The sequence below is a fragment of the Austrofundulus limnaeus genome, unplaced genomic scaffold, assembly GCF_001266775.1.
Source record: "Austrofundulus limnaeus strain Quisiro unplaced genomic scaffold, Austrofundulus_limnaeus-1.0 Scaffold7, whole genome shotgun sequence".
In the NCBI taxonomy this organism is placed as follows: Eukaryota; Metazoa; Chordata; class Actinopteri; order Cyprinodontiformes; family Rivulidae; genus Austrofundulus; species Austrofundulus limnaeus.
In genome coordinates, this window is record NW_013952409.1 from 2,855,653 (window position 1) to 2,878,065 (window position 22,413).

The 22,413-nt window shown below is 38.5% G+C and overlaps 2 protein-coding genes across 3 annotated transcripts in view; both read right to left on the bottom strand.

The window, feature by feature from the left end:
• Positions 1–4,587, bottom strand: part of parvaa (parvin, alpha a) — a gene marked incomplete in the record, with an annotated part of 16,481 nt that extends 11,894 nt beyond the window's left edge. The window contains 1 exon segment of one of the 2 annotated variants that reach the window (XM_014032978.1): positions 4,261–4,587. In XM_014032978.1, coding sequence (XP_013888432.1) covers positions 4,261–4,396 — 136 coding nt within the window. 2 annotated transcript variants of the gene reach the window in all.
• A 3,524-nt stretch (positions 4,588–8,111) lies between these two features.
• mical2b (microtubule associated monooxygenase, calponin and LIM domain containing 2b) overlaps positions 8,112–22,413 on the bottom strand; it is a gene marked incomplete at its 5' end in the record, with an annotated part of 36,397 nt that continues 22,095 nt past the window's right edge. Inside the window, 13 exon segments of the mRNA XM_014032990.1 lie at positions 8,112–8,417; positions 8,490–8,563; positions 8,644–8,752; positions 10,067–10,157; positions 10,269–10,358; positions 10,733–10,806; positions 11,524–11,891; positions 11,972–12,141; positions 12,279–12,491; positions 12,638–12,735; positions 13,570–13,620; positions 17,064–17,213; positions 22,131–22,206. Of these exon segments, the coding sequence (XP_013888444.1) occupies positions 8,197–8,417; positions 8,490–8,563; positions 8,644–8,752; positions 10,067–10,157; positions 10,269–10,358; positions 10,733–10,806; positions 11,524–11,891; positions 11,972–12,141; positions 12,279–12,491; positions 12,638–12,735; positions 13,570–13,620; positions 17,064–17,213; positions 22,131–22,206 (1,785 nt within the window). The 3' untranslated portion in view covers positions 8,112–8,196.

Sequence of the window (22,413 nt, forward strand, 5' to 3'; positions counted from 1 at the left end):
CTCCAAACTCCTCCCACGCCCGGGTTTTTGCCTCAGTGTCCACCAGAGCCGCAAGCCGCTTCGCCCGCCGGTACCCATCAGCTACTTCTGGAGTCCCGTAGGCCAGAAAGGCCCGATAGGACTCCTTCTTCAGCTTGACAGCATCCCTCACCGAAGGTGTCCACCAACGGGTTCGAGGGTTGCCRCCGCGACAGGCACCGACAACCTTGCAGCCGCAGCTCCGATAAGCCGCCTCGCCAATGGAGTCACGGAACATGGTCCATTCAGACTCAATGTCCCCCGATTATGATTTAAGACATTTAAAGATAATTAATGCCTTATTTTTGATTGATGAATTCAATGCCTTTTAATGCTTTTTAAGGATCTACAGGAACCCTGCTGCTGGTGGTTTTATTTAAACATTTATTTAAGAAGCAGATGGAAAGGAAATAAAAAGGACCCCCCCACTCCTCCCCCTTTAGCTGATGGTAAAAATGAGGATAAGTCCATGTGGTGAAATAAAAGCTAAAGGACGAGAGGGAAGGAAAGGTTCCACGCTGAGCGATGCATCGTGTCCTACCTGGAGGGCAGAGCGCTCCACAGCCCATGTCTCTGTCTGCGTCCCCCCAGCCTCCAGCATCCTCTCCTGGCTGGCAGCAGCAGCTCATCGCCCACAGGCTGAGCGCTCCCACCGCCTCAACATCACGTCCCAGAACTTGTTTTAGATGAGCTAAATGTAAAACCCTGATCTGGGAGCACACAGACGCTCTAACAGCCTCCTGACGTCTCCTTTTTTTCCCCCCTCTCCTCATCTCATAGCTTCCTTCTCGTTTCTCATCCTTTACGTCCCTTCTAACCTTTTTTTTTCTTCTCTTCCGGTCATTACAGCAGTTCCACCCCCCCTCCTGTATTTCTGCTCGGCACTCGCAGCCATAAACGTCTCACAGACTTAAATTTATTCGGTCATCAGTGCAACAGCGGCCAGCCCACATTTTCCATCAAATCAGTGGAGCACCGTGCAGACGTCCTGCACACCGCTCTCTATATTTATAATGTGATTGCACGCGTGTCCCATGAAGAACTGCTACTTAAACTTAGAGGGGGCTCAGCTGTGCAGCAGCATCCTGACTGACAGAAAGTAATCATCCAGCCGAAGGCGACCTTTCTCGCTCAGATAAAACCTGGCCTTCAGCAGCAAATGTCATCTGAGAGCTGCTGCCTTTTCAAAGCAGCCCTGAAATGAGCATTTAGAAGGACTTCGATGAATTTTCCTATTTATACAACAACATCCCCGGCTGTAACAATCCTCCGCTGATCTCTGCCAAATGTTTAGACTCTTGCAGTTGTCGGTGCTTTTTAGCTTTGTTTTTTTTTGCATCACCTGGCTTAAATTAGACTTAAAAACTTTAGGCGTGGAACATACTGCCATTGTCCGTTACTACCAGACGCAAGTTTGTTTTCAGTCGTTTTTTTTATCAACAAGTCTTATTTATCAACAAACACAGAAATCTTGTGTTGACTTCACATGAAGCAACCGCTGAGTTACGCAATAATGAGGTTCTGCTGTGGAATGTAAACACTTGAACACAAGAGATGTATTTTTAGCTGAAATGATGACAAGACTTGACTTTTGTTCACATACATGAACGCTGCAGAAATTAACCATCTAAAGTAAGTTAAAATACTAGACTAGTCTGAATCTTTTCAAATTAAGTGAAATAATCTGTCGGTGCAGTGTATGGAAGCCCATTTCCGCCACCCTGATAAAATAAAATAAAAGCTGTATCTCAGAATTATGACTTAGCTATTTCATAATTATGAGATACTATCTCATACATCTGTGCGCAATGTTTCGAAGCACAACAGCACAGGTTGGTACACTGACATTCACAAACATCTGACTGACTTAAAATAAACATCTGACACCATCGGGGCACCCTAAGCAGCATCCTCATGCCATCATTATAAGCAACCTGAAGTTTATTCATACTGCTTTTCCTGTAACGCCGCCATGAGTAAGATTAGTTAGATTATTTGATATTTTAGTTACCAAGATTAATTTTAATGGACTTTGTTGTTTTTAAACTTTGCAGCCAAAGATTAAAGACTACAAGATAAACAGATAAACTGCTGTATGATTTATGTATATTTTTATTGTTTAAATGCTTCATAGCATTCAGATAATTTAGACCATTTTTTCTTCCGTACATTTTTCGGCATCCAACTTGTTCCACAATTTTTGTGCTGCTTCAACAATTCATTTTTCAAAACGTTCAGCTCATTTGTGCCAAGGCTGCTCTGATGTTCTGATATTTCAGCTATTTATACTTTTTTAGCTATTTCACTTTTTTCCCCCCCATTGAAAATGACTAAAGCTGTTTTCAACATCCTTAACACCCTTCAAAATGTTTTTAAATCTTTACAGCACCTTACACATTTTGTTCTGCTTCTGCTCTTTTTTCCACTTTCTTGTGACAATTTTAGCTACTTTCTTTGCTAATTTGAGCTTTTTTCTGCTATTTCAGCTAAAMTTCTGCTTCTTTCTGACATTCTTCAGCTTTTTTCTACATTTTTCTGCCACTTTGTGCTATTTATGTTTCTTACAGATACTTTTTTCTATATTCAACTATTTTCTGCAATTTTAGCTACAGTTTAGCTGTTATTAGCTAACGTTTGTAGCTATTACAACTTATTTCTGCTAAATTCAGCAAACATGCTTCTTAAGATTCTTTACGGTAAGTAAAAAAAATTCTAGCTACATTTTAGCTGTTTTACAAAAACTTTCAGCAATTTTAGCTACTATAAATTGAAACTTTTTTGCATTTTTTTCTTCTAATTTTAAATATTTTTTACACAACTTTCACTGTATGGGTGTTAATTACAACTTCCGTATGTTGCGGGTGTTTCGGAGAAACTGAGACGTTTATTTTCTAAACATGATGTCCCAGTGGCTTTCAAACCCCAAAACACATTACGGCAAAGGCTAGTTCACCCCAAAGATCCGGTGCCCCGGCACAAACAGAGCAATGTTGTATATGCTGTTAAGTGCCAGGAGGACTGCGACCAGTTATACATCGGGGAAACAAAGCAGCCACTGTTCAAAAGAATGTCCCAACACAGACGATCTACATCTAATGGCCAGAACTCTGCAGTTTTCACTCATTTACAGGCCAGCGGTCACTCTTTCAGAGATGAGGATGTTCTCATTCTTGATAGAGAGGAACGTTGGTTTGAGAGAGGAGTAAAAGAAGCCATTTTTGTGAAGAAAGACCATCCATCATTAAACAGAGGTGGAGGCCTCCGTTTTCAGCTGTCCCCCTGCTACAGCGCTGCTATTGCCGGTATCCCTCCACCCCCTGTTAACAATAAGTGTTAATTTGGTGTCAACGATAGCCATGTGATGTGAGTATCAGTCACATGGAGGCAGGGCTTAAAGCCTGAATTTTGCCTGAAACTCTCAGACTGAAGAAGTCTCTTGGAGGAGAGACGAAACGTTTCATTAGAGAAGAACCCGTTCAGAAGACCTATACAATTTTTTTCTTTTTGATTTTTTACCTGGATTACTGAGATGCATCAGGACATTAATTACAACGTGTGGCTGCTACCTTTAGCTGATTTTTAGGGTAATTTTAGCTTTTTTAAAATACTTTTTCAGCTTTAGATCTGCTTCTTTCTGCTATTCTTCTAATGTTTTCAACTTTTTTCTGCTAATTTGTGCTATTTATGCTTCTTACAGACGTTTTCAGCTACATTCAGCTATTTTAGCTTTTAGCTGTTTTCAGATGTCAACTAGACTTGTTTCTTTTTACTGTTTTTCTGCAAAGTTACGCTTTTTTTTTTTGCTTTCAGCTTTTCAAAGTGAGCTCACATCAACACTTTTGCTAGAAAATATTTTCAGCTTAAGTTTTCAGTAATTTCTGTAGTTTTTTATAGTATTTAAACAGGCTGTAGGTTTAAGGCCTGTGTTTACTGTTGGCCTCATTCCTGTCTTCTTCCAGCAACACTTTAATGCCTTACATGGATACAGAAACAGCCCGCGGCTATAAAAACACAGACAAGACACCACAGGTTACATTTTAGCTGCTTCTTCTTAGCTGAACTCAAAAACTGACGCTGGCTCCGTGTTTCTGACACATCCCCAAACTTCTACTTACTTTTGACGCATTTAAAAGTGAAAAACTGAGCAGTTTTAGGTCGTAAAAGATGTGATTAGCTTCACAAAGCGGGCAGAAAACCCAGCCGAATAACTCCTGGAGTGTTTATTAACACCGGCTGTTTTACCTTCTTTAGCTTTTTTCCTTCTCGCCAAAGTCCCACCAAGTTTTCCCAGGAAAGAGTCATCTTTCTTCCTGGAGGACGGAGATTTGGGCGTCGGGGATTTCGGAGAAGATGGAGACTTCTGAGGCGAAGAAGCCATCGTCCTGGCGAGGAGTTGACCCGGGTTAACGCAAACCGGCCCGAGCTAACGAGGAAACTTAAAGTAGGCTAGGATTAAAAAGAGAAACAGCGGGGAGGAAAGGGGAAAAGAAGAATCTCCGTCCACTCCCTAAAGCGGAAACGGAATTCCAGACATTTTTCACCCGAGGTTGGCTGGAGTGGGAAGCCCCGCCCCCTCAGAGGAGGAGAGGCTGACCGCTGCCGAAGTTCGGCTGCCGAACATCCGGCCGGTCTCACAGCTGCTGACTGCCGACAGGACAAAACACGGAAGCATTAATAAATAAATAAATAAATAAATAAATAAATAAATAAATAAATAAATAAATAAAAAGATGAAATGTTAGGATGAGTGCTAAAGGGGTTTGTTGAAGAAGCGAAAACTAACATAGGAGACGCTAGGGCTACAAACATTAGCTAAAGCTAAATGTAGCGTTAATGGATCATTTCCACATCTATGGAGTTTTTTGTTTAGGAAAAGATGGGCTGGAAACGTTTAGCTTAATATCTGTTAAATCAGCTGATTTATTTCTAAATTGTGTTTCCATCTTGAATCGAGTTGACTCAAAGTGAATTCTTAAATCCATCCGGTGCTTGATGAGAAATACATTTTTACACTCAATATGAATTAAGGAGCTTTGGGTGAACTAAATGCATCCATTACAATATGGAGCATTTTATATGCATTTTCTTGCATTTTTATCAACGCAGCAATTTCAACACAAAAACATGTAAAAACTTTTTTCTGTTTACTCTGTATTCTGTGGAAACACCGTTCTGCCGCTCAAAAGAAATAATTTGTCTAACGGTACGTCAGAATTATGAGAGTCAAAGTCATAATTTCAATTTTGAAAGTCTGAATTATGACTTTGAATCTCATAATTATGACTTATTAGACAAATTATTTCTTTTGCGTGGTGGGATTGGGCTTCCACAGTTTGCTGACTCAGCATTCATATTTGTTTCCTTGTTGAAAGTTATTTGTAGACATTTTCAGCAAACCTTCAGTTATTTTTACCGCTGAAATATAAAGAAAAAAAAGCCAAATATATTTTAAACACTTGAATATCAAAGCTCATCCAGGAGATTGATGCTGAAATTTGGTATTTGTAACATTAATACTTTTGAAATATTTACCTTTTTAAAAATTGAAATTAAGTTTTTTTAGCCACTATAGTTGTGTTAGCTACCATTTTTGCTAAGACTAATATTTCAGCAAATTTAGCTTTTATGTATTTTTGTGCATTGTGTGTTAATATTAGCATTTTTCTAGTTTTGTTGCTTTTAGGTTTCAGCTGCAGTTTTGCTCATTTTAGTTTTTTTTTCTGGAAAAACATCACCCTCTTTCCACCCTCCTTACTACTCTTTTACTTTTGTTGTGCCAATTAAAATGTTTAAGCTACTGGTTGCAGATTTTAAAAACAGTTTCTTTCAACAATTGCTGCAAAGTCATTAAACAATCACAGGAAATGTTAATATTTCTAATTTTTTAATCTTTTTTCCAATGTTCTGGTAAAAGTGAAACATTACAGACGTACAGCTGCAGTGGCCAACAGTGATTTATGCAACACATTTTATGGAGTCGTTACAAAGATTTGAAATTATTTACACTTCAAAACACTAAAACTCTCAAGTTGAAGTGCTGAGTCATGTTAAATGTTCTCCAGTGAAGTAATACTTTCAAATAAATAAGTCCAGTCTTCAGTGTACCGAGCAGACAGACGGACTCCTTTTCTTTTCCTTTGGTCTTCAGTAAACTGACCAGCAGCAGAACCACTTGAAGCTTTAAGGCCTTTCCATCACAACAGGCTGGTGCTCAGACACCAAACAACCAGGTATGGGATCAATCTTGTGCCAGCAGGAACTGAATTTAAGTTGTTCAGATTGAATCTGAATGTGCATCATTTCAAATTGAATGCATTGGTTTGAAAATAAATTTCACTAAATTGAAACTGAATTTATTTTTTTGGATTTGAACTAATTTGCTTTGAAACTGTATTTTGGTTTATTAAAAATTCAGTTGGTCTTCTTTCACTTTCAGTTCCATAATTCAGATTTTTGTGTCACATCCTGGTCCTTGAGGAAGCCAGGCAGAGTAATCAAACACAGATCCACAGATTTATGTTTCACTTTGGTGAAGTTTCTCTTCTATAATGTCATTTACATCCCATCATCGATCACATATTGATCAGACGCTGCTGCTGACCGATCCATGATGTGATGTAAATGTAACATTTTCTACATATAGGTCGAATTAATCACTGCAATAAAATAACTTTGTCTGTTTTTGTCACTTTTACAGTGGATTGCCTGAACTCTGTTATATCCAGAAGGGAAACTTCACCAAAGTGAAACATAAATCTGTGGATCTGTGTTTGATTACTCTGCCTGGCTTTCTCGAGGACCAGGATGTGACACAAACATCTGAATTATGGAACTGAAAGTGAAAGTAGTCGAACTGAATTTTTAACTAGAGAAATTGCATTTCCTGCAAAAATGTTAGTGTGAATGCTTCATGCTGAAAACTTAAACTGAAGCTTGAGCTGAAAATATTTTATAGTAAGTGTTAATATGAGCACACTTTGAAAAGCTGAAAGAAGCAAAAAAAAAGTGTAACTTTGCAGAAAAACAGTAAAAAGGAGCACAAATCTAGTTGAAAACAGAAAACAGCTAAAAGCTAAAATAGCTAAATATAGCTGAAAATATCTGTTAGAAGCATAAATAGCAGTAGGTAGCAGAAAATTGCACAAGTAAAATTAAGAAGAATAGCAAAAAGAAGCAGATAGCTAAAGTAGCACAAATAAGCTAAAATTAGCATAAAATAGGCTAAAGGTAGCAGCCACAAGTTGAAATTAGCGCCCAGATAGTGTTTTAAAAATTGTAAAACTAGCAGAAAAATTGCATGCAAGTACAAAAAAGTGATAATTTGTAGTAAAATGGCTAAAACAGCTGACATTTTCAGTAAAACAGCTAAAAAGTAGCTACAATTTAAATTAGCCTAAGGAAGCATAAGGAGCACAAGTTTGCTGAACTTAGCTGAAAAAGTTTTAATAGCTACAAAAATGTGTATTTAGCTTAGAAAAACTAACTTTATCTAATAGCAGCTAAGCATTAGCTAACATTTCAGCAAATAGCTGAATATAGCAGAAAGCATCTGTAAGAAGCATAAAAAGCAGAAAAAAGTAGAAAAAGGCAGAAGAATAGCAGAAAGAAGCACAATTTTAGCTGAAATAGCAAAATAAGGAGTTAAAATTAGCAAAAACGTAGCTAAAATTAGCACAAGAAATGTGAAAAAGAGCATAATCAGAACAGAATGTGTAAGGTTCTGTAAAGATTTAGAAAGATTTTAAAGGATTTTAAGGATGCTGAAAACGGCTCCATTCATTTTCAATGACAAAAACGTGGCTAAAAAAGTGAAATAGCTAAAAAAGTATAAAAAGCTGAAAAACCAGAAGTCATAGCACCCCTCATATGAATGAGCTGAACGTTTTGATATTTGAATTGTTGAAATAGCACAAAAATTGTGGAACAAGTTAGATGCCGAAAAATGTACGGAAAAATAAATTATCTCAATTGTATGAATGATATGAAGCGTCACACAATAAACCAAAATACAGTTTCAAAGCAAATTAATTCAAATTCCAAACTTTAAATTCGGTTTCAATTTAGTGAAATTTATTTTCAAACCAATGAATTCAAGTTTCAAATGACGCACATTCAGATTCAATCTGAGCAATTCAGATTAAATTCCTGCTGGCACAAGATTTATCCCATAACCAGGTCTCACTCCAGCTTCTCCGAGCCCCAGAGGTCATCGTTGTCAGCCCAGCGAAACTCGTAGCCTTTAGACAAGATCAGACTCTCCAGGTCCCGGTCCTCGGCCTTCTCCCTCAGCCTCTGCTCCTCCAGGATGGACACCAGCATGTCCCTCTTCTCCACCGTCCTCATCATCTCTGCCAGGATCTCCTGCTCCTTCCGCAGGTCAGAGGCACTCTTCTCCGAGTCTGAAAAGAAGGTGGAAACAGGAATGAACCTGCGCTCACTGGATCCGACTGTAACAATATAAAAGGCCTTACCTTCAACTGACATCCGGCGCCTCAGATCCTGCTGCAGCCGGCTCTGGGTGTCCTCTAACGCCAGCTCCTGAGCACTGAGACACAAGAAAAACTAGCTTCACACAAATTTAAATACGATTCCTGTGATGAACATCTAGAATCTGTTGCCGCTCACAAGATCATGAGCTCTGACTCGTAGCGTGCCAGTCTGTTCTTCTCCAGAACCAGCTGAAACCAGGCCTGGTAGAGCTGGGCCTCGTCGCGGTCCTCGGTCTCAGGAGCGTCTGGCAGAAAGGAAACAAAACGAGCGAAGAAGAAGAAGAAGAAGAAGAAATGAAGCAGATTTTGACCACAGGACGTCACTATTCACTGGCACCAAAACAAAGCTCTGCTCTGTGAAAAGATGAAGTCACAATGAAGTGTGTGTCGGCTGCAGACAGAGGCTTCAAACAGGCCACGCTTTCCTCTGAACGCAGAGGAGGACCGTACGGACGGTGCAATTAAAAAGCAGGAGAAGAAAACAGGCAGCTTTGAGCTGCGTTAAAGGGATCCACCATTAGTTGTAACATTAAACTTTATTTAGTAAACATATATTTTAACTGTAAAATAAAGACTGTAAAAATACTGTAGGCTGTTTAGTTTTTATCTTTTTTAAACTAAAAGTTTAAAAATATATTATACGGATGGAGCCATTTTATTTACACACAAAGCATTCTGGGTAAATGATGACGTGGATAGGTCCTCGGTGCGAGGCTGCTAGCGAGCTATATCCACCCTGAAGGTTAATCTTGGACAATATCTGATGATCGACTCTTTTAAATGAAACCAGAGAGCGTTGACAGAGAGGAGAAGGTAGAAATGACTCAGCCTGGAACTGAAAATATGGATGGAGGACAACAGAGCTGCTTCATGGAAGAACAACCTCAGCTTAGCCTGTTAGCTTTAGTGTTAGCCTTGACGCTATCACCATATATATGTATTAGCTCAGCACTACATATTCTCCTCTCGTTACTGAGGTCCTCCATCCACATGACAGAGAGGGGAACACAAAAATGACTCAGCTGCAACTGAAAATATGGATGGAGGACCTCAGTTTAGCTTGTTTGTCATGCTAGTGCTGAGCTAATACATATAAGGCAATATAGCGTCTGCGCTAAAGCTAACAGGCTAAGTTGAGGTTCTTCTTCCATGAAGCAGCTCTGTTGTCCTCCATCCATATTTTCAGTTCCAGGCTGAGTCATTTCTACCTTCTCCTCTCTGTCAACGCTCTCTGGTTTCATTTAAAAGAGTCGATCATCAGATATTGTCCAAGATTAACCTTCAGGGTGGATATAGCTCGCTCACACCGAGGACCTATCCACATCATCATTTACCCAGAATGCTTTGCGTGTAAAAAAAATGGCTCCATCCGTGTTAAAATATATTTTTAAAAATACAAAACTAAACATCCAACAGTATTTTTACAGTCTTTATTTTACAGTTAAAATAAATGTTTATCAAATAAAGTCCAATGTTACAAACTAATCGTGGATCCCTTTAAGATGTTTCAGACTTTAAAAGCAGTGGTTCTTGCAGAACTTGTGTGTACTGCTCAGTACCTTCTCCTCTCAGGATCTTTTCTATCGTCACGCCCCTCTCCTCCAGATCCCTCTGTTTCTCCTCAACTTCCTCCAGTTGTCTCTGAATGGCCTGCAAACGTGTATCATCAGTATTAATTCAGACAGGGAATCACAGGAAATTACAATATTTGATTAAAAAAATAAAGATAAAATATTCAGTAAATAAGGAAAAAAGCAGCACCTGAGCTCTGTGAAGTCTCTTCAGCTGCTCTCGTTTTGCCTGCAGGGCGGCCATCTTTTCCTGCCTTTCCTTTAGTCTGTCTGAAAAAAGCTGAAACAGGAGGAGCGGAACTTATCAAACATGGTGAACGGGATTTAGTATGGGATAAATCTTGTGCCAGCAGGAATTTAATCTGAATTGCTCAGATTGAATCTGAATGTGCATAATTTGAAACAGAATGCATTGGTTTGAAAATGAATTTTACTAAATTGAAACTGAATTTAAAGTTTTTAATTTGAATTAATTTGCTTTGAAACTGTATTTTGGTTTATTAAAAACTCAGTTTGACTACTTTCACTTTCAGTTCCATAATTCAGATTGTTGTGTCACATCCTGGTCCTTGAGAAAGCCAGGCAGAGCAATCAAACACAGATCCACAGATTTATCCCATAATTTAATCTCTGTGATAAAACACCTGCACGCACCATGTGACTGGACGTCAGGTCCTCGTAGTCGTCATCACTCGAGGACAAATCCTCAAGACTCTGCTGACTGGAGGCTGAAGACGGGAAAATTAAAAGAACAGCTATAATATTTGTAGGCGTCATTTGTAAAATTAAGATTTATTTAAATTTGAAACAAGCTGGTTTTAACATTTCTAAATAAAATGGAGAGGTCTATAAAGTACTTGAAAAAAATAACAAAGTAAACGTTTAATTACCTTAACAGAAAATGACTTTGGTAAAAATAAATGTCACTGATGAGAAAACTACATAAGTAAAAGTCATAAAACTGTAGAAGTAGAAGTAAAAGTACATTTCCACGCTCTCTAATAAAAAAAACTGTTAAATTTACAGAACCAAAGTGGCTCCGCAAAACCAAGTTGATTAAATTGGTCAATTTATTTAAAACGCAATACAGTATGTATATCGCCTAAAATTTACTCTACTAGGTTTAGTGGAAATAGTTGATATGATTTAATTGAGTAAATTCAACACTTAATTTGTTTAGAGCACGTAAACAAACTGCTTTCATGACGAGTTCAGATTTAATTTATAACAAGTATGTTAAACTTTAAAGAAGTAAAAGTATCATTTTTAGGTTTTAAACGTAACTAAGTAAAAGTAAAAGTCATGATTTTAAAAAATACTTGGTAAAATTGAAAGTCCTCAAAAAAACTTAAGTACTGTAACAAAGTAAAAGTACTTAGTTACTATAAACCTCTGATAAAAGCTCAGCTCAGTACCAGGAACTTGGAACAGAAAGCCCCTCTCACCTTTGTTCCTCAGGTTGGACAGGACCGTTCTGATTTCTTTCTGAGCCTCCTGCTCGTCGCCGCCACCCGTTGACCCCGCCCTCTTCCTGATGCGAATGCTTGAAAACAAGTCCACACTGTTCGGGGACAGCGAGCCCACGTCGTCCACGAACGACCCCTCGGATTCCCTGCGGCCCTTCAGGGACACCTGCTGCAGTAAGGAAGGGAGGTCCTGCCCCGCCCCCCACGGGTCCGAGCTCACGGACGCCCAGCGGACGCCGTGCACGCCGGTCCTCCTCCTCCCCTCTGCGGAGGACTCCGGAGCCACGGGGCAGAACGCTCCCTCAGACACGGGCCTGCGTTTGCGGGAGCCGTCACGTTTGCTTCTCCTGGAAAAAGGAACGACAGATGAGTTTCGTTTTCCCGGCAGAAGAGAAGTGGCGCCGGGTTTGAAGCGTTAAATACGAACATTACGACGGACGTGCTGGGGCTGCTGGAGCGAGCGCTCCCACTAAACGTTCTCCTGAAGACGCTGGACAGAGCCTGGAAGGCAGAGGCCGAGGACGCGGGGGCTTGGCTCTGGGATGCTGTTTGGTTTTGGCCGGAGTTCGTCTGGAGCTTATCTGCCTCTGCTTGAACCTGATAAAACATGAGAGGAAAGAAGAAAACGTGCTCAGCGGAACGTGGAATTGATTTATCTGTAAGATCTCAGTGTTGTGGGAGAAAGGAGTGCAGAACAAAGATATCCACGGTTAATCTGGGCTCCGCTGCCACACCTGCTCCTGACGCACGCTCGTGCTGCTGAAGGCACGCTCCTCTGGTGTCAGCCCCTCGTCCCAGTTCAGAAGCTTCTCCTTGTCGGCCTGGGTCAACGTTAACCGCTTCCTGTTGGAGGCCGACTTCTCTGCAGCTGAGGGATCAGAACTTTTCTCACTTCCCTTCCAACGATTCCTGGTGTCTGTTGATGGTTTAGAAATACCTTTGGCCTCCTAAGAAAACAGGCATGACTTCAGTGGGCAAAACTTTGGTTTTTAGATATTAAAAACACCGATTTCTGCCAATAATATTGGCAAAATGAACTTTTCAAATAATTTGACTGATGAGCTGCTGCACAAAGGAATGAAATGCGACTTACTGTGGAAACGGTTTCCTCACAGTCGACTTCAGGGACGGTCTCTGGTCTCTGTTTGTTCGGCTCAGTGTGAAAGTGTTTGACTAAGATCACAGGGAGCGCTAAGAAGAAACGTTAAGATGAAATACAACCAAAATAAGACAAATAAAGAAGGTAAAACATAAAGTACAGTAAAAAACTAAATTAAAAATAAATAAAAGTGTTACCTGCTGCCTTTTATGCAAATTCATCTTCTGTAAAACTTTACTTATTAAATAATGCAACACAATATTAATCTTTTTGTTGCCATTATTTTTTTATAAACAATGCAAAATAAATACCAATATGAACATTTTAAAATGTGATAAAAGCAAACACAGAGTGTAAAAGACACACTTGTGTGTATTTGTTAATACACACTGGATTTCCTCAGACATGCTGGAGAAAATGGTCAAAATGCTCCTTTGTTGATTCTGCAAGTTAATAAGTCAAAGATCCAGACTGGCTGTAAATAATTAAACTTTTAACACAGCTGCACAGAACAAGGCCAGCTTCATACAGAGGTTATTCTACAAAAACAAACATGAAGACAGACAGGTGACGTAAATAACCCCAATAAAACAAAAAGAAAAGGAAAGCTTAGGAACAGAAACTGAACACATTGAAAATAAACCAAACAAATAAAAAGGTGCCGATCCGGGTCAGACTGAGCAACAGTGACACCTAGTGTTGGACATGTGGTATGACAGCAGAGGTTCATTCTCCACACAACGATCCTCCAGCTGCTCACAATCATTTAGGTCATTTAGACTCGAGGGCAGCTGACAAATAACATCACCTCCTCCTTATTAAAACACTGAGCAGAACCAGAACCAACCCTGAGCAGGAACGGGTCTTTAAACGACCCGGGAGGAGGACACAGCTGGAGCAGAGGGAGAAAACTCAGAGGCACTCACCGGTGCGGATCTTTCTTTTCCATCGATTATTCTGTTTGACGTTACAGAGACCTGCAGACAACAGAACAATGTTAGCAGTTTACCTGGAGCTCCTCAGACTGAAGCAGCCTTTTTTAAACAAATTACCTGTCCAGAGGACAGACTCAACTGTTTATTTTTTTTATTTTTTTTTAATAAGAGTGGGCTGCTTTATTTATTTTTATTTATTTATTTTTTAAAGAAATGTTCATTTTAAACTTGAAGCTAAAAACAATAAAAAAGACTGGGTAAAGGCGTCACCCCCACAGGCTGTGTGGGGCTAAATTTAATGCATCTGAAGTAGGCCTGCACGATATTAGAAAATCTTGTGATCGCAATAAAATTTGTAAATATTGACGTGCGGTACATGCAGTAGACGTTAGAAACGGTATGAAGTTGGCCTACGGTAGAAAGTGACCCTTTGACCGTCCTGTCGTCAGTTACGTCATCACACCTGTGTCAACAGAGCTGCTTTATTCTGAGCAGAAATGAAGAAATAAAGTGTTTTAAAACACGAGAATAAATCCTCAAAGTTTCCCCCTCCTGCTGTAGGAATGTTACGTCGTGTCTCGGGATCATTTCCTCTCCTCCCGCTGCACGTCACGCAGAGCGAAGCTTTAACAACTGTAGTTTTTAACACACATGTTGTCGGAGAAAAACCTTGTTTTTATGTGTTGTTACCCACAGAGATGATAAAAAAGGACATTCGTTCAGTCATTAATCCATCTTCTGCTCTCAGAGCAGCAGAGGATCAGTTCAGCAGGCAGAAGCTCATTGTACGGCAGGCAGATGTTACATTTATTTGGCTTCACCACACTTACATTCCAGTTATGTGAAATTGTTTTATCACAGGACTACGTGTCACACTATAACATTTTAGACAACTTATGCCAACTTATAATATTTTTATGTCTAAATGACTAATTTTACTTTAAGTACTGGTTATAACATCCACTTTATTTTGATATTGTTGAAAATTTGAGAAATGTTTTTGTTTGTTGTTGAAACTGTTTTGCAATATATATAAAACCTTCTTTTAAACTTCTGTTAAGTTCATTTGCACTACAGCAAAAATGCTGGGTTTGATTAAGATTATAGTTTTCTGCTAAATAAATGCTCTAAAAATTACATTATTTTTGTTTTTTATGATCATTTTCTACAGTGATATATACAGTTACAGTGAAGGGATTCAATTTACACCCTGATATGAATTTGAGGTCATACCACCCAGCCCTAGTTGACAAAATTAGGTGCAATATACATCTTATTTGTTCTTTCCTCCCTTCCTAACCTGTACTTCCTACTATGTGACCTTTAGCATCTTTGATAATGTTATTTGTTTCTGATGCTGCCGTGATTCTCTGTCCTACTGGCTAAATATTGCATTAGCATGAAAAATACAACTTCAAAACTCTTCAAATTTAAACCGATATTGTGATGACGATATTTCCGCGATACATTGTGCGGCCCTAATCTGGAGATTTCAACATCTGAATTAAAAAAAAACATAACTGTTTCAGGCAGCTCTGCATTACAAACAAATGTTTGTAGTTGAAACAAAGAAACTCAGAAAAATTACTGCAGTTTATGACAGGATCCATAAAACCAATGCAGATAAGTTCTGTTATCTCTGAACTCCAAATCCTTTAAAGTGGACTGAAGAGATGTGGAAAAAGACTTGAGAGTCAAAATTTTAAAGTCTGTTTGGAAATAAAAGACAAAGAGAGAAGAAACCAGCAGAGAACCTACATTTTATCAAATAAATGAAATGTTTACATTTCTCCTTATTTGTTCTTTTTATGCAAAATTCACTTTTACTTTTCCATGTGTGACCCTTCAGACATCTCTTCTGCAGAGAGAGAAAATACTGTATATATATTTGGCTCAGTGTGGGAAAAAACCCAACTTCTCATTTCCCACCTTGGACTCAAACATCAACAGTGACTCAGTCATCAGTGTGCATTACCAATGCAATGCACACTATTGTGATTCGTTTCCCATCCAAGTCATCTCCTCATTGCCATGCTTCTCCTCCTGCATACTTTGTCCTAGAGCTGCCATTGTAATTTATATCTGTAAAGCCCCTGTGCCAAATGATGGCTATGCCTTTTGGTGCCTGTAAAACTTATAGTTTTTGAAATATTAATGTTTAATGAATTATAATGGCAGTCAATGGAGCCTTGTAATGGTCCAATACTGCCCCCTGCTGCATCTACACAATATGGTACTGCACCATAGTTTTATAATATTTAAACGCAGTAGTTCAGTGATGACAATATTAATATGATTGTATTTTGATGTTTTACTGTTATACTGTCTTTATGTTGTCATATTGCTGTAATATTTTGCACTTAAGTGTCAATAATTGCATTGGCAAGTAAACTTTTTCTGTAAACATACAATCCAATCCCTGGGATTGTCCTCTGCCACATCTCCTGTAGTCTCATGATGAGCACTGTGGGCTTTCATGTGGGAGATCAGGGTTCAAATCCAGCTACTGCTACTTTAACAAAAATCTCTTCAAACTTCATATTGTCACAGTTACCTTAATTACAAACACCTGCTGACGTGACAGGCACAAGCTGGTACAGAAAACATATTTGAACTTGGTCAAAGTTCATTCTGCAAGTCCAATGCTCCTGCCTACATTGTCCTACAGCTGCCATTGTAATTTATATCTGTAAAGGTCTTGTGCCAAATGATTGCTATGCCTTTTGGTACCTGTACAACTTGTAGTTTTTGAAATATTAATGTTGAAACTTTATTCCAAATTCATAAAATGGGAGTCAATGGGGCCTTGTAATGGTCCAATACTGCCCCCAGCAGTACTCAACTTGGTACTGCTCCATATTTTAATAATATTTAATCTCAACTGTTCAGTGTTTACAGTACTAATATGATGTATTTTGATGTTTTACTATAATACTGTCTTAATACTGCTCTATTGTTGTAATATTATGCAGTTTAGTGTCAATAATTGTATTGGCAATGTGGCCTCTTTCTGCACACATACAAACCAACCCCTGGCACCACCTTCTGCCACAGCTCCATTGGTCTAATGGTCTATGTCATGGACTTTCATGTGGGAGATCAGGGTTCAAAACCCAGCTGAAGCAGCTTCAACAAAATTCTCTTTAAACTTCATATTGTCACACAATTACCTTAATTACAAACACCTGCTGACTTGACAAGCACAAGTTGGCAGAAAACACATTTGAACTTGGTCACATTTCATTCTGCAAGTTCACTGCTGCAGGCAAAGCCATGCTGCAATGACATGCTACATGGCAATGCACACTTGTTTTTACATCATAAAAACCCATGTCTAGTTTAGTTTAATTCCAGCCATTTTAAGGTTCTCCCTCGGGGGGTTAAGCAACAAAAAGAGATTAAAAACTCATTTGAGAAGCACTGATTACGTAACACCTTAAAATAATAATTTTGAGTTGGAAGTAGGACATAGATGAGCTGCTGACCTCTGGTGCCGTCCAGGATTTGACCTTTGGCTGCAGCATCTTCTTCCTTCGCAGGTCCAACTATGCAGGAAGTTTCCAGAGCGTCGACAGCCAGCTCCATGTCCTCGGGAAACATCCTCTGACCCTCAGACCGCAGGCTGGTGGTCTCGCCTACAAAATCACAACAATGTGCTGGGATCAGATTTGAGACGATCTCAAACAGATATTAACTGTTGTCAAACCAAAACGTTGGGACGTTCGGTTAAATGTAAATAAAAACAAAATGCAGTGATTTGTGAATCTCATTAACCCGTATTTTTTCTCATAAACGAGCAGAGGAAACTCAGTTTTAAGAAAGTAATTTAAGTTTTAATTTGTCGGCAGCACATTTTTTTTAAAAAAGTTATGACATTTGCAACAAAAAGCTGTACACTTAATATAAAAAGGAAACCGCTGGAGCTGCTTCAGAGTGAGAAACCTGAAACAACTTCTTTGAATTTATAAATTATTACAATTTATTTTCAAAAAAGTTGTGCAACTTTTAAATTAACATAGTGTTTAAATGTTCCGTTTCGAGTTTATGAGATTTGCAAAATATTGCCTTACATTTATATATATATATATTTTATTTATTTTTACATTTTACTTTTGCAGAATTTCATGCATTTACCTTAACTTCTGCAAAACATTTTCATGGTAACTAATGAAAAAAGTATGAAAATGTATGAAGGTTTCAAATACTTTAAACAATTCTGTGCTGTAAAAGTTCTAAAAAAAGATACATGCTGATTAAATTAATAAGTAGGCCTACAGTAAAGAGTCTTCAAACTTCACAGAGCAGATATTTTATGTACAAAAACCACATATTCATGCGTACTCACAGAGTAATGAAGTCAAAAATGTACAGACGTTATTCCACTTCGTCACAGCAAAAAAAATAAAAAATAAAAACAAATAAATAAAAAAGGGAAAACAAGTCGGGATAAACTTTGAAGCTAGTAGATAATCATCTCTTAACATGTCTTTTACTGAGTGCTCTAACTATGGAGGACCAAAACTGACATAATTAGAATTTATTTTTAATTATAAAAATAATAATTTAAAAAGTTTAGGACACAGGTGTTTTCCTCCTTGCCTTTGCTTTAATTTGAACTTTATTCTAAACGGATGCAGCACAAGCATGTAGTAGATCTGCACATGGTTCCTGCTCCTTCCTGTCTGTTGACCAATAGTAGCGGAGCTGACCCAAGAAGCCCCGCCCACCTTATTTGCATAATGAGACAGAAATGCTTAAGGTAAAGTAAAAGGTGGCAGGAGACCGAGAAATGTAAAAACACATGGAAATAAGAAGACTTGTGGGAAAAACTATAAAAAAATTATTGAAAATAAATCATTTATGCATATACAAAAAACAGTCACATTTAAATTATACGCTAAAATATATAATTTGTTGGAACTAAGCTTAAAAACAAAATATGAAGGTCATGGAGGAAATTTCTCATTTTTTAAAATTTAATTGGTGCATTTTGAGTGAATTTATTTATTTATTGCTCCATTTATATATTTCTGCTTTTATTTTTAATTACGTCAGTTTCAGTCCTCCATATTTGGCTGCTTTTTTACAGAAGAAATGACATCAAACCTCAGAGGAAAGGACAGAAAAAGACCCACTCAAAGCCCATGATGGAGAAACTGACATGAGATTCACTTTAATTCTGTTCAGATGAAATTCTTTATGCTTTCCTGCCACTCCATTAAAAAACTCTGAACTGTGCATGAAAAGTCAAGTTGTGTAACAGCTGGTTGCAAACCTTTAGCTCGATGTTGGGCGTGTTAATTCTCAATAAAAGCTGTGATTATGAGTGTGATTGTTAGATCAACTTAGCACAGAGCTGAGGAAAATAATTTACCTTTCACTTAATTTGGTAATTAAATCACTAAATTGTGAGAATTTAAGCCGCATGCCACATAGTTTGAAATGTTTGGCAACAAACGACAACGCAAATAAATTGTATAATCAAATAAGATTTATTTAAGAATGTATTTACAGCTTCTAGCAAAAAATATTAAGCAAATTTTACAGATTTCTTTTCACTGAAGAAAACAAATCAGGCTGCATTGACACTTAAACACAGCTACAAAACAAAACAGTTAACTTTGGCAGTGTGCAAAATAAAAATCTGAGCAAAGACTACGAGGTACATGAGAGAGATCTGGAGAGGGGCGGAGAGGTGGGCAGGCCTCCTCCTGAAACAGAGGAAACCACAGACAGACACGTGGACACGTTGGGAGTCAAACGGACCTAAAAGAGGAGGATGCTGCAGCACGGCACCACGACGGTTAGAAAGACCACCCTGCACGATGCAACAACAAAGCAGGCAGCCAGAAGGCGCTGTGTGCGTTCATGTTTTTAAACATTTGCTGTGTTGCAACTTCATTTTAAAGATTTTTTTTTTTAAAACGAAGGGAGTGAACAAATCACATGAAAAGACCAAAATGAAAATTTTCTGGTCCTCTAATAGAATGCCTGGTCCAAGACCCAGCAGGCTGTAATCAGACACTGGCTCATGCGGTGTGGGTTTGGTTTTGGACCAAACAAGAGCCATGGTTTAATGAATACGTAGAACCAAAATGTAGGCTGAGTGATATCGTGAGAACTTGCAGGAGTATGTGCTGGGAGTGATTCTCAGCTACTATCATAACAAAATGTAACTTAATATCTATAAAACTGCTTGAGTTAGGATCGTTTTTGTGTTGGTTTCACAGAATTTTGGTTTATTCATGAGATTTGACTCGTAAGAAAAAAAAATTTTTTTTTAATGCTTTGTTAAATCTCTGTAACTTGTGAAAACGGCACTCGTAACGCTGACAAACCATGCCGGACGCTGCTCCTGTGCTGATTTGATTGGTTAATCTGGGTTAAGTGGAAAGGGGGCGGAGCTACAAAAGCATCAAACGCAAACAAGCAACACAAACAAGACGACCAAAGCCGGCCAATCATCACCTTCCCTGCTGGCAGGAATCAGCCAATCAGAGCGTGCAGCAGAGGAAACTTGAAACAGGCTGAACGAAACGAAGCGAACAAGACAGCAGGGGAATCATTTGGAGGAGAAAAGAAACAGGATATGAAGGAAAAAAGGCAAGAAAACGTACAAAAACAAACCCTATTATAGTCTTTAAGTGATTACAAGACATTACCAAAATATAAAAAAATAACGAACAGAAAAAGATGATTTTTACCATGATAGGAAGTTTCAGTTTACAAAACACAAAAGCTCATTAAAAATCTGCTTGTTTTAGAAAATTAGTCAATCTTGGTTTATGACGATTTTTTCATATATTTTTTAAATTTCTAATCAAATTTAAAATTTGTTTTGTTAAATTGTCCAATATCGTCTTAAATCACATGAACACTTTGGAATTTTTAATAAATTTTATAAAAATGCAACCACAAATAATGAGCCTTTGAATTTATAAAGTGATGTAAAAGATCACAAAATACAGACTGAAAATAAATAATTTGACTTAAAATCAAATTATGATAAATGTAAAATACTGTTTTGGTATTCTCAGTGCACATGTCTGCTGTGCAGAGTTAAAAAAGCAGAACGTAGTGATGAGTTTATAAATTCTCATATCGTCTCTGTCAGGAGTTTAGAAACCACTCTTCTGATGGTTTCACCGTTAGCAGATTTTATACAACAAAACGAAACCTTTCATAAATTATAATCCCTGAGGACCAAATTTAGATAGGTGACGTTTTATTTCAAAAACTCATAAGTGAAAACTCTGTAAGTGGACCAGCAGGACCTGAACACTGTTCTGTGTCAAGTCTGAAATACTGAAACCAAGGAGCTAAACTCGCTGCTAACACAGTCCTAAAGAGCTAAAGATTATTTTAAATTATATGTGATGATGTGCTTAAAACTGAATTACAAAAACAAATTTAAATTAAAAAAAAGGTTGTGTGGAGTACCTTTGAGTAGCCAGCATCTTACCTGCAGTGGATGGTAGCTGGAGGGAGAATGGGCCAGAATTTCCTCGGGGGCTAAAAGTTACTTAAAATAACTAATTTGCACCACTTGAAACAACTCACATTAAAACTTTTCTAGCATTTTCAGCAATCCTGTATAAAACATTTTGACCATTTTGCACAAATTAGTTGCTTATGTTGCAGCTAACTTGCTTAGTTGCAACAGATTAGTTGCTGTTGTCAACAACAGCAACTAATCTGCTGTTGTTGACAACTTTCTCAACAGCACAGCTGTGTAGATAAGCTAACTGCAAACACTGAGGCTGCTAAACACATTCTACCAGTTTTCAGCTGGTTCCTGCAGGTGTTTTGTCTTCACCTGTCACCAGAACAAGAGAAGTTGACCTCAGTTTTGTAATCACACTTTATTTTTCCTGTCTCTACTTGAATGTTTGGTGATTAAACTGAGAAAAAACGGATTAGCAGCAGAATTCAGTAGCGTCAGTGCGTGGAGTTAGCATAGCAACACTGACGTTTCAGTGACAGGAACTTATCGAACTTGACGTTTGTTTTGAAGCAGAGTTTTCAAGTTGCACTGAACAGATAATACCTGCCGTCTGCTGCAGGTAAGATACTCATATTTACTTCACACAACCCCGTTTCAAATAAAACTACACTCTAAAGGTGAAAATGTCCACTTTACCAGGCACTTTATGTAAGGACAAGCAGCTGTTAAAAATACTGAAGGTTTAAAGAACAACCTCAAAACGACTGCTGGTATTTATTGTTAAATCTGTTGAAAGAGAAGCTGGCGCAGGCAGCACCGTGTTGGTCCTCCTCCTACGTGAGCTGCTGGTCCAGCAGCTCCTGCTGGTCCAGCTGAGGCTCCTGGTAGATCTGCCCCAGCACCTCATACATCATGCAGAGCAGAGGGCAGCTCAGGCTCAGCAGCTCGAACAGGAACAAATAGTCATGTGAGTAGCTCCTGACGTGGGAGCCCACAGCCGCCACAGACTCACACACGCCTGCCACCAGCCGTCCAGGCAACACACACACAGCCCGACTAGCACGCCTCGGCCAGCTCAAACCTCGCCTAAGCAAGGAAACCAGGGTACCTGCGGGTTGGACTCGGCCCGTGGAGGGAAACATCCGGCTGTCCAGAGGAGAGGGTTTTATGTGGCTTTGGTCATCCTGAAAAACAATAAAAACAACAGTGCAGGAAATGACTAAAAAATCACTTATAAGAAAACACAATCAAATTCACTTTAAAACATATAAGCTTGTTTTCAGAGAAAATATTTCTTATTTTTGTTTTTACAGCTGCAAAATCAACTGTTCGCATTAGCTAAAATTATTTTAAAATGATATTTTTAAGGGATTTGAATCAATTTGAATCAG